The following is a 12,540-nucleotide window of genomic DNA, read 5'->3' as shown; positions in this document are numbered from 1 at the left end:
GATTAAAATTTTTTTCTAGTTAAATTAACAATTTCGCGAAGAAAAAGTTTAAATTTTTCTTTTTCCTTTTTGGTTTACTTCAAAAAAACCTGCCAGAATTAGGGTTGGTAGGTCATTTGTATTTTCTGCCTCTAGAGGGAGTAATAACATTAGCAAATAATGAAGGCCTGAAGGGAAGCTGATTAGCTTTCAAGTATATTATTTTGTTTGGTATTAAATTACAATAGGAAATCAACTTCTTCTTTTTTTTAGATGGAGAAAATTTATCCGTATGTAGGATTTTTTTAATGAGAGGAGACAGTAGTGCAAGATTGAGAGAATCACAGAGTTACAATAAGCTGACTTTTTTGTTAAGGAACATTTAGAATATCACAACAACCTGAATTTACAAATGAGTTGGGTTCCCAAAGTGTATGAGTCTGCTCTTTGAAACTTAAGCTGCATTTTTGCCATAGAAATGTCTGTAAAGGACAGTTAATTTCCCTCATCCAGGGAGATTGTACTTTGGATAATATTTATATTATCCTAAACAGTATGGACTCAATACAAATATAATTTATGTTAAAAGTTTTCTGTAGGAGATGATGCTGATTATTTTCTGTAGCCAGTGAAATATTTTTTAGGACCTCTATTACCTTGATCTCCTATTCCCTTTTTCTGCTTGAAGGTTATTCCAGGACATGTATTGCTATCCAGACTCTCACTATCAAACCCAAGAACTGAATAATTTAGAAAATCTTTTTGTGAGAGGCTCTTTGGGGGTAAAGTGTTTCTCACTCTCTGAAATGACAGTTGAAACCCTGGGACTAATCTTAAATCTGGTTCAGAGAGCCCAAGGTAAATGTATTTTATCTACTTGCTGCCCATATCTTGCTGTTTTTCTCCATTTTTTTTCCTTTTGATAGCCATAGAATTCTAGCCAATACTAGCTTTGGATCTACGATGCCTTGCAGACATGAAAAGCTTCTCTTTTAAGTAGTAAACTTATTCAACATGGGTAGACGTATCTGAGCAGACTAGGACGGTTAGTGTCTCCCAAAGGAAGCTGCACACTACGATTATCAAACACCACCGCTGTGTGAAACCCCTGTGGGTATGGGGAGTCTTGTCTCTTCACCAGGCACGGAAATGATAGGCAGAGTACCTCTTAGTCCGTTTGATAGGACAGTTCCTTATCCTTTATATCTGTTTCATAACTAGACATAAAATGTCTAGCCTCAGAAAAGTGATAGCATTTGTACTTTTCATGTCAAATTAATTTAAATCATTGTCTCTATAATATGGTCATACTAGTATAGAGAGTAGGGCAACATTGAGCAACATCCATAAGAATTGTGTTAAAAAGCCAACTGGAGCTCTGCATCATTTAATCCTGTCCCTTGTCTAGCAGACATACTCCACCCTTCCATGGCTTCCCCAGACACATGTCATGCTAACAGGCCAAATCTTACCTATTTTATTTCCTCATAAAGGGGGAAAATATTTACAAATTAACTTAATACTTAGATGAAACCAAATGATTATTTAGATTATAACTTAAGTATAGAAATTGATATTAGATTGAATCATGGGATCCGTCTCTTCTCTCTTTTTTTTTTTTTTCCTGAGACAGAGTCTCATTTTGTTGCCTAGGCTAGAGTGAGTGCCGTGGCATCAGCCTAGCTCACAGCAACCTCAAACTCCTGGGCTCAAGTGATCCTCCTGTCTCAGCCTCCCGAGGAGCTGGGACTACAGGCATGTGCCACCATGCCTGGATCATATTTTCTGTTTATTTTTAGTTGTCCAGCTAATTTCTTTCTATTTTTAGTAGAGACAGGGTCTCGCTCTTGGGCTGGTCTCGAACTCCTGACCTCGAGCAATCCTTCCTCCTTGGCCTCCCAGAGTGCTAGGATTACAAGCGTGAGCCACCGCGCCAGGCCTGTCTCTTCTTTCTACTTGGCAGAGTTCTTGGGGCTCCCATTATCTTTTTACATTTCATTTCATGATGTTTGGGAAGGGAAAAGTTCCTGATTGTAGCAGTCATCACCCTTCTAATAATTTATTTGGTTGGGAGGTAGGTAAGTAGATTGGTAGATGGGAATGGAGGACTTATTTATAGGTAACATTTCTAAAACTTACAAAAGACTAGAGTTGCAAGCATTTAAATAACTGGAACTATAAATATGAAAAACTATTAGGTAATACTGTTATGTGAAAAATATTTTAAATATAACTAAATTCATTCAGTTCTTAACATTTTTAGTGGTTTTGGCTGAATACAATATAAATATATTACTGCATTGCAAATATTAGTTCTAAGTGATTATAGTATCTATTTATTTAACAAATGGGAAATTGGAGCCTGAAAGGTTTCTAAATATTAGAATTTATTTTAAAAAGTTATGTCAAATTGTTTTGAATTAAATTAATACAGTGAAATCTGGTCTAACTATCTCCATGTGATAAGTATTATAAAGTTATTCCAACAGGTGGAAGAGCTTAGTCCAAGTTTAGGAACCAGAAGCATGAGAAAATACAAAGAGGGCTAAGAACTACATTGGGCTTCTGGTACATGTAGAAATAGTAGACTCTAAAATTGCTTACCTGAGAATAGCCAGCCCTTACAACTCAGAGCACTCAAAAGTACATTCATCCTACCAAACTAACAATACCCTGCATTTATACAGTATACATTTACACCATCATAGGAGCTTAGTAAATGTTTCCTGTATTAATAGTATACTTAAGGTTTATAGGGTTTCCTGCCCGTTTCATTAGATCACCATCACACTTAGGAGTAGCCTGTCAGCTTATCAGCCTGACTTTATTGATGAACAAACGAGGGCAGTTTAGTAATTTGCCTAGTCATTCTTCCACACAGTGACAGTCGGTGCCTTATACCTTGCTGTCTCCCACTGACACAATGTTCGTTGCCAAGAACAAATACATCACTTACCACGCTATTAGCTCACCACGAGATTGGGAGCAGTGAATAGTTTGAAGTGACAGGAGAAGCAAAGGGAATTATAAAAGAATTTCCACTAAATCAGTTCTGCTCCATTCCTGTTCAGTGATAAAGACAACAGAGGGCTCATAATTCATCACAAAATGGAAGGCACTTTTGCTGAGCTTTACCTGCCACGGGTATTTTGACCTCTTCTAGTAACTAGTACCCAGGTTTCTAGACCAACTCTGTTCTTAGTGCAATCACTGCTTAATCATATATTACAGTTCAGAATAAACATAGGATCCATTCCTGATATTTATTAGCTAGTTTTCCCCTTGGGAAGTTTGCTGCTAGACGGCTAGAACGGAATCGTTTGTCCTGCAGCTGCGTACCTTATTCTCTAGAGGGGCCGTGGAACTCACTGACCTCCTAGTCAGGTTGGGAAGACACGAATGCAGTTTTGCTGAGGTTCTTCTGAACATAAGCTTGTTTCCTTCACTATTGTGAGTAAATTTTCTCAGTAAATGATGGAGATAGAAAATAGAGGGATACTGGCTTTTTTGTGCCACTTGTCGTGTGACCTACTGGTCCCATGTGAGTTGCCACTTTTCCTGACCCTCTTTTCTGTTGTGCTTTATGTAACTTGCTGAATTGAAGAATAGTCTTCATGTTTCCAGTATACGGTTCTGAGAACTGGAAAGGGTCAAAGCTTAGTGAATTGGTTATTGGTAGCTTCCTCTTAGGAGACCAGTGTGGGTTAACTTTTGATAACTGGGAGAATGTTTTTGACCTGTCACCAGTGTACTCATGTTGATGATGTGGCTTTAAGATTTATTAAGCATAGAAATGGAAGTAATTTAATGAATATCTGTAAGTTTGAATGAGGCCTGGTTTTCCACTGATAAAAAAAATATTTTTTTCTTTTACCTCCCAGAGAACTATTCATCAGAGATGTTTTTACCCAACTTACTTTTATTCTTGTGCAGTTATTAGTTGGATGTAACAAAGGAAAATGGGAACAAAAAGAACTAGTTAGGTAAGACACCTAACCTAACCTGTTTCATATTAGGTTTCTAATTACTGCCAGTATTTCAGATGCTTGCAACGCCTGGCATTGTATTTGACAAATCCATGGGTCCCATAAAATACTGTTCATTTACACCTAGTATAATTGGCTTCTAACCAAGTTTTTACATATTGCATATATAATCTCTTCTCTAATGTAGTAATAAAACTTTTTTTTTTTTTGCAGTGCTCTAATTTTTGTGCATCTTTCTTGTGATAAAGTGTTCCTGTCATTAGCATTATGTATTCTTCCAATAGGATCCCATTTTGAAGTTATTTTCTCTCATTTGGAACATTTTTAGTTTAAATTCATTTTCTTATCTATTTCTACCTGCCTTCTTTCTCTCTGCCTACCCCCCATGAATTTATTAAACTTTAAGAAGGAGGAAGGAACCAAATAACACTTGTCAGTTAAACCTGCTAGTGAAAAATAAGGACAGCAGCATTGATGGCACTGTTGGCTTGACGCAAAGCATTCTTTAGTCACTTTAACTACATATATTTACAATCTTTCCAACTCCGAAATTCTAACCTTTAAAATATATGTAGTTGTCAAAAATGTGAAAAAGTACAAAAAGGCTAAGGTTAGAAACTATTTTTAATCAGAACAGTTAAAAGTAACATCTTAAGTTTTTAAGATTTTCTTTCTAAACACTGTTTCTTATTATATTAATATTTTGTCACGTAGATTCACCCTTTTCTCCAGTATTAGAAACAATACTTGTTTTTGTCTATCATCTGACTCTCCTAGCTAGAATGTAAAATTCATGAAGGTAGAGACTTTTGTTTGTTTTTTGCTACTCTTCACTGCAAACAGAAGCCTATGAGCTCTCAGTAAATAGCTTTAAGTAATTTAGGAACTATCTTAGAACTCTTCTGATTTCCGTGAAAATTCCCATCTTTGCTCCATTTTCTTACCCAAAGCACCCATATCCAGACAACCCTCTAAAAGGTATAGAGAACAGGAAAACTACTCTACCTTCTTAGACATTGGTTTTTATGTAATTCTATTTATGGCTTATGTAAGAAATGATAACCATCTATTTTTATTGTACCTTTAATTTTTTTAAGTAAATTTCAGAAATTGTTTTTTGTTTTTCTCAAAATACCCTTTTTAGGATCCAAGATAGACAGTGCTCCTACTTTTCAGTCTAGAAGGCCAAAGCCTATTTTAATGGCTTTCTAAATTGATATGGCAAATTATTGGTAGAACTGGAGTTGAAATTTGCCTCTGACTTTGCCCTTTTTTTCTTCTGCTAGACATATCCTAGCAGATATTTTGCTAGTTCAGCTCTGGTTTGATTCTCTAAACCCAACCTGTTTTTTCCTCTGGTCCTTTCTCCTCCCCTCTCGCCCCACAACCCACTTCTCAAAAAAAACTTCAGCATGCTAATCTTATGTTCTTTAAATAAATTGCTTGTTAAAAGGAGCATGAGAAATGCTATACTTCAGTTAGATTTTAACTTATAGAAAAATAATTGTGAAAAAGTGGTATTTTAGATGTGCTGATCAAACTGGCTTTTATTGGCTAAAGACCAAATTCCTCATTTTTCCCTTCCTTGTAAAAAAAAAAAAAAAAAATCAGACTGATCTAAAGATACCAAAGTAGAATATAAAACAATTATTCCTAATAATTGCTGCTATGAGACTACTTGGGCCATTTTTAAATTTCTAGTTTCACTTTAATCCTTACGAACAAATAGTGTGATGTGTGTGTGTTTTTAATCACAAATGGGATACTGTATTTGACTTTCATTTTTTTATTTATTTTTTTTGAGACAGAGTCTCACTCTATTACCCAGGCTAGAGTGCCGTGGCGTCAGCCTCGCTCACAGCAACCTCAAACTCCTGGGCTCAAGCAATCCTCCTGCCTCAGCCTCCGAAGTAGCTGGGGCCTACAGGCATGCACCACCATGCCCAGCTAATTTTTTCTATATATTTTTAGTTGGCCAGGTAATTTCTTTCTATTTTTTTAGTAGAGACAGGGTCTCGCTCTTGCTCAGGCTGGTCTCGAACTCCCAAGCTCAAACAATCTGCCTGCCTCGGCCTCCCAGAGTGCTAGGATTACAGATGTGAGCCACTACGCCCGGCATGACTTTTATTTTATCTTTTCCTATTGATAAAAACACACCCAGCTTGTTTATGTCCCTTTAGGAGTGAGGGCAAGGGTTAATGATGTTATTACTGCCTTGGTAGAACAACCTGCCTTCTTTTTTCTTTTAAGAATGTACCTGTTGTTCCTTCCCCATTTTTGTTCTGTGATTTTTTTTCTAAAAGGAAGTTGAGGCCAGGCGCGGTAGCTCACTCCTGTAATCCTAGCACTCTGGGAGGCCGAGGTGGGAGGATGGCTCGAGGTCTGGAGTTTGAGACCAGTCTGAGCAAGAGCGAGACCCCATCTCTACTAAAAAATAGAAAGAAATTAACCGGACAAGTAAAAATATATATAAAAAATTAGCTGGGCATGGTGGTGCATACCTGTAGTCCCAGCTACTCGAGAGGCTGAGGCAGAAGGATTGCTTGAGTCCAGGAGTTTGAGGTTGCTGTGAGCTAGGCTGATGCCACGGCACTCACTCTAGCCCAGGCAACAGAGTGAGACTCTGTCTCAAAAAAAAAAAAAAATAAAAGGAAGTTGAAATACTTTAAAATACATATTCATTGGTAATGCACAATAAATCTTCCCTTCTACCAGATACCAGATGCTGGTGTGGTATGTAGAACACCACCTACATGAGAGTGTCTCAGCCCTCGAAACCAAACCAGACTGATCGAGCGACTCTCTTTACAAAATACACAACTGCAGTTTTGCTGATTACAGTTACAGCAGATGCATGTCTCCTGTTGTTTGTACCTGATACTTGGGGTATCCCTTTCTCTGTCACTCAGTGTCTTCTGTTTTGTGACTGCCTGGGATCTCCACCACACTCCCCTTTCTCTTAATCTTTCTTACTGCTGCCCTGATAAATTGATCTCTGGTGAAGTCGTCATGTGTTAGAAGGTAATATATTTGCTAGTTACTGCATCTGTAAGAGACTGGATGGAGGGGAAAAAAATGAACTAAAACAAAACCTTACCTGGCTGGGCGCAGTGGCTCACACCTGTAATCCTAGTACTCTGGAAGACCGAGGCGGGTGGATCGTTTGAGCTCAGGAGTTCGAAACCAGCCTGAACAAGAGCGAGACCTCGTCTCTACTAAAAAAATAGAAAGAAATTATCTGGACAACTAAAAATATAATATAAAAAAATATTAGCCAGGCATGGTGGCGCATGCCTGTAGTCCCACCTACTAGGGAGGCTGAGGCAGGAGGATCCCTTGAGCCCAGGAGTTTGAGGTTGCTGTGAGCTAGGCTGACACCACAGCACTCTAGCCCAGGCAATAAAGTGAGACTCTGTCTTAAAAAAGAAAAAAAAACCTTACCTGTACAAGAACGTAGGGTAAAACATTGCTGGTTTACAGTGTGACAAAGGTGAGCACAAGCATTATTGTCACAGAGCAAAAGAAGCTTGAGCAGCTGACTGCCCCTGTTGTCTGCTCAATTGATTGACATCCTTTTGATGTTTACTGTGGAGGTGAGCAAAGATAGTGCTTTCAGCTTCCTAATATAGGGGATTGGTCACTGTATTCTAATAGACCCAAAAAGAGGGAACTATTTTACCACGATTTTTGTGAAAAGGATTACAGATACACAGAATAGCAATGGGTAGAGGAGATAGTCCAAATTGTGAGAACAGCAGAAGAGACCAGTTGCAGAAGGAACATCGTTAGTAGAGACAGACTCATGAGAACTGGGATCAGGGCCTGATCGGAGCCGTCTGCTCTCTGGTGTTCTAGTGCCGTGCAGCAGGACCCAGTAGGTGTTGCTGAATGAACGAGAGGGTGAGGTACAGACGATAAGGCAAAAAGGACAAAGGCTTTCAGGAAAGGCTTTAAATGTCTATGTTAATAAAGAAACCTGATATTTGGGGAGGATTTGTTCATTTTCTCTGCCTGTGAGTTCTTTGGCCTATGGCATTGGAGAGATCAAGTCCTGTACAACAGCAGAGCACCATGATCTTAGCCATAGTATCTAAAGGGTCTGAAACAGCAAGTATTCCTGCCACCAAAGATTGCATTCTTACTTAGCTGGGAAGTAACAATGAACATTTGAAATGCCTCATTTTTCAAAAGACTTCATAAAAAGCTAGAGTCTTCCTATTATTTGATAAAGTAATATTAATGAAAGAATTGTTTTGAAATTATGCTTATATATGTGTGGCTTTTTCTTCTGTCCATCTTTTTAGGTGGCATCCTTAGCTGGGCCTGGAGGGCAAGTGGAAATAGAACAGAACTTTCTTAACAACAAATTGAAGACAATCACTGCTTATTTTGGTGAACTGATTCGAAGACCAGCCTCTGAAACCTAACTGAGCCAGTGCAAGGACAAACAGATCAAGTCGTGGTCAGAACATTATTCAGATGAGACACTTGGAATGTCTTGTGGACTCATTGACACTTTGTACCCGTAGTCTTATATCACCATATGAAACGGAAACTTACAGGAGTTGAATGAATATTAATGAAGGGCTTTGAGATGTTTGGGTAGTATTAACTATGTATATTGTACCTTAGGATAGTAATTGTCTGAGATGGAAAGGGTAGGCTTGCCCCTGTGCTTAATTTCAGTGTGTGTATTTTTATATATGTCTGTGTATTTTTTTAATTTTGTATGTTTTGGTTTACCGACTTTGTATGTATGTATGTGTGTGCAAAAAAAAATTGTATTTTTTTAATATAGAGAGATACAAAGAAAACAATGAAAAAGTAAAAGTCTCCCACCCCCTTCCCTAGCCTTTATTCATTTATCTAAAGATAATCACAGTTAACTGTTTTATAATTCCTTTGGAGGAGCAAAGAATTGCAGTATACCCTAAGGCACTTTTTTTTTTTTTCTCATTAATGCACTGTTGGATAGTTTCTTCTCTTTTTTTAACTTTATATCTTTTTATAAAAGTATGTATGTTTTTTACTAGTATACATGGAAGACCTTTCCATATCAGTACATACATGTAGAGCTACCTCATTTTTTTTTTAATGGCTGTATTGCATTTCTTTTTCTGGCTGTGCCATATTAATCAGTTCTCTATTGATGGACACTTGGGCTGTTTTCAGTTTTTTACAATTACCAACTATTCTGCACTGTCCTTAGGTATAATATATGTTGTTGAACAAGTATACCCATTGGGTAAATTTCTAGCTGTCAGATCGCTGGGGTTTGTACATTTTAATTTTGATAGGTGTGATCAAATTGCCTCAATAAAGTTGGAGGTAGTTGTGTTCACACCCACGGTGATTTAGACGGCATATTTTCCTCCACTCTCCCCAGCTGGGGGCATCCTCAAGCATTTTGATTGTTGCTATCTCATGGGTGAGGAAAATGATATCTTATTGTTGGTATATATTTCCTTAATTATGAATGATATTTGGCATATTTTCACATATTTTATCCTTGTTAATAGTATGTATGAGTTCTTTGTAAATTAAAGAGCCCTTTGTCTTTACAAATATGTTTTTCCAGTTTGTTGGTAGCCTTTAGATTTATTGGGGTGATTCTGTTTTTGCCATACATAAGTTTTTAATTTTTATGTAGTCAGACTTATTAGTCTTTTATCTTTGTTGCTTCTGGGTTTATGTCCTTTTGAGATATCTTTTCCTTTCCCAAAATAAAATTATTCAGACTTTTGGTAGAACTATCCTGTTTTCATGTCTTTGCTTCATCTGGAATTTGCTTTTTGACATCCTTTTTATAAAGATAGTGTTTTTAAATTTTCCATTGCAAAATCAATATGAAATATATTTTGTAATAAAGGAGATAATCCCATTCTATTAAAATGGCAATGAGAGGAAAAGGAATATGTGGTGTTTAAATTATTCATCTGGAAAGTGTGTTCAGTCATTTTTACAAGTCGATAAAAAGGCAGTGACATACAACTCCTGCCATTGGGGGTTAGATTTGAGACTTTTATCTTTTAATAATTTAAGCACATTAAACACTATACAAAACACAATTTGGGGTGGGATAGAAGTGGGGAAATTGAAATAAACTTGAGAGGCCGGGCACAGTGGCTCACGCCTGTAATCCTAGCACTTTTGGGAGACCGAGGTGGGAGGATCACCTGAGCTCAGGAGTTCGAGACCAGCCTGAGCAAGAGTGAGACCTCTACTAAAAATAGAAAAATTAGCTGAGTGTTGTAGCTCAAGCCTGTAATCCCAGCTACTAGGGAAGCTGAGGCAGGAGGATGGTTTGAGCCAAGGAGTTTGAGATTGTTGTGAACTGTGATCACACCACTGCACTTCAACTCCCCAGGGTGACTAAGAGAGACTGTCTAAAAAAAAAAAAAAAAAAAACTTGAGGGACTTTCCAAGAAGTACTGCAATATTAAACAGTAAAAATAACTACTATATAAAGAACAACTCTGTTGGAGTGTGCTAACTTTAGTCTCTTGAAACTGCAATTTATGCGTGATTGCTCTGCAATACAGTAGCAATTGAACTGGTCATTATGGATAAGATTACTTGAGGAGATCAAAATCTATCCAAGTATTCTTGATTTTTAGACTTTATGTATCATTAGCGTATATATTGTAAACACATCAACGTTTTTGAAATCCAGCCACCATTAGTCATAAACAGTTCTATGCACAGCCCTGAGAACTAGAGTGTGACTTAGCAGGTGGCAGGTGGGGTAAAAGCAGATTTCCAAAATCACCAAGTACTTTGTAGCTTTTTGTCACTTAACTTTTCTTGCCTATACTTCTTTCCACGATACATTTTTTCTTGTATATTATTAATATTGAAACTAATTTGTCTTCCTGAATTTGCATGACCTTATATGAGTAGAACAGGAAAGAAGCTTAGCCAAGACTAAAATATTCCTACCCACTGTTCATACAGGGATATAACTAATTTACAGACTCTCTTACAGGTTGTTAGTGCTCAAAAGGACTTGAGACGTGTTCTAGTGTATTGTGCGACTCTTGTTCAAATAAAATCTTAACGAAGAAGCTGAATATGGATAAAAAAATGAAGCTCTTGGCAATGTTTAGGACAAAACAGAAGTGAAGACACTAGTAATCCCTATTTTAGTCCAAACCAGTCTGTTTTCTTGTTAACTTACAAAACTTTGAAGATAATTTTTAATAAAAATAAATATGTACTTTTAACAATTTAAACACAAAGTGAATAATTCAAAAAGTGAACTTCACCTTTGCCATTTCTCTCCTCCCCACCTGCCACATTTACGTTCCCCTCCCCACTACTGACACTGTAGTAGGTGTCCTTTAAGACAGTGGTCCCCAACCTTTTTTGTCACCAGGGACCCATTCCATGGAAGACAATTTTTTCAAGGGTGTGGAGGGGTCACAGCCCAGGCGGTGCAGAGCAGCTGTGGATACCCTAGTACGCCGGCCGCTCCCCTGAGCAGCCCCCGGGTTCCTGAGTTTCAGCAGCTCACCTCCCCGCCCCCCGTTTTCCTAAGTTTCATAGATGACAATTTTTAATTTTTCCACAGACTGGGGAGGCGGCAGGTGGAGGCCCGTGGCCTGGCGGAGCTCAGGGAACCGCAGCTTTAAAACATTTCCCTATGCAATAAAAACGTATGCACACACAGTGGGATGGGATGGGATTACATTATTCTGGAGTTTGATTTTATTTTTCATTTAATGTCTTGCAAGTTTTTCTATATGAACACATCTGTGCTATCACTTTTAACAGACAGTACAAATCTGTGAGAATTACTTTAACCATGACCCAATTATGTAACAGTTCTTGCAGGGTATATTTCTAAGTAGAATAGATTCCCAGGAGTGAGTTTTTTAGATCAAAGGTCATGCTTATTTGGTATATCGTGTCAAGTTAGTTGCCTGCAAAAATATATATTCCCACCACATGAAAAGGGTCAGTTTTCCTCACACCCTCAAAAGCAAAGTATATATTCACTTCTCATTGTTAACCATCTGATCAACAAAGTTATCTTAATTTGCATATCCTCTTTGTTAGGTATGAACAATTTTTCGTATATTACCCAGATACATGTTTGGTTTTTTGCCAAATGAATAGCTAATTGCTACATTATTTTCTATTAAATGAACTCACCGTTCTCCACTAATTTGAAATCTAACTTATGTGTGTGCATATGTTTGTATGTATGTGCATATGTGAATATATATATATTTCTGGAATTTGTTTTGTTCCTTAGATCCTCTTGTCTATTTCTGTGTCGTATGTTTGTTTGTTTGTTTTTGTGGTTTTTTTTTTTTTTTGGTTTTTTTTTGAGACAGAGTCTCATTCTGTTGCCCAGGCTAGAGTGCCATGGCATCAGCCTAGCTCACAGCAACCTCAAACTCCTGGGCTCAAGCGATCCTCCTGCCTCAGCCTCCTGTGTAGCTGGGACTACAGGCATGCGCCACCATGCCCGGCTAATTTTTTTATATATATATTTTAAGTTGTCCAGCTAATTTCTTTCTAATTTTTTAGTAGCGACGAGGTCTCACTCTGGCTCAGGCTGGTCTCCAAC

The 12,540-nt window shown here is 37.6% G+C and overlaps 1 protein-coding gene across 1 annotated transcript in view; it reads left to right on the top strand.

Annotated features, from left to right (window-relative positions):
• Positions 1–8,819, top strand: part of TGS1 (trimethylguanosine synthase 1) — a 44,125-nt gene extending 35,306 nt beyond the window's left edge. The window contains exon 13 of the mRNA XM_069466496.1: positions 8,270–8,819. Coding sequence (XP_069322597.1) covers positions 8,270–8,392 — 123 coding nt within the window. The 3' untranslated portion in view covers positions 8,393–8,819. The remainder of the gene's footprint in view (positions 1–8,269) is intronic.
• The last annotated feature ends 3,721 nt before the right edge of the window (positions 8,820–12,540 follow it).

The sequence above is a fragment of the Eulemur rufifrons genome, chromosome 3, assembly GCF_041146395.1.
Source record: "Eulemur rufifrons isolate Redbay chromosome 3, OSU_ERuf_1, whole genome shotgun sequence".
Taxonomy (NCBI): domain Eukaryota; kingdom Metazoa; phylum Chordata; class Mammalia; order Primates; family Lemuridae; genus Eulemur; species Eulemur rufifrons.
Note: the sequence above shows the minus strand (reverse complement) of the source record. Positions and strands in the feature narration are given on the sequence as shown.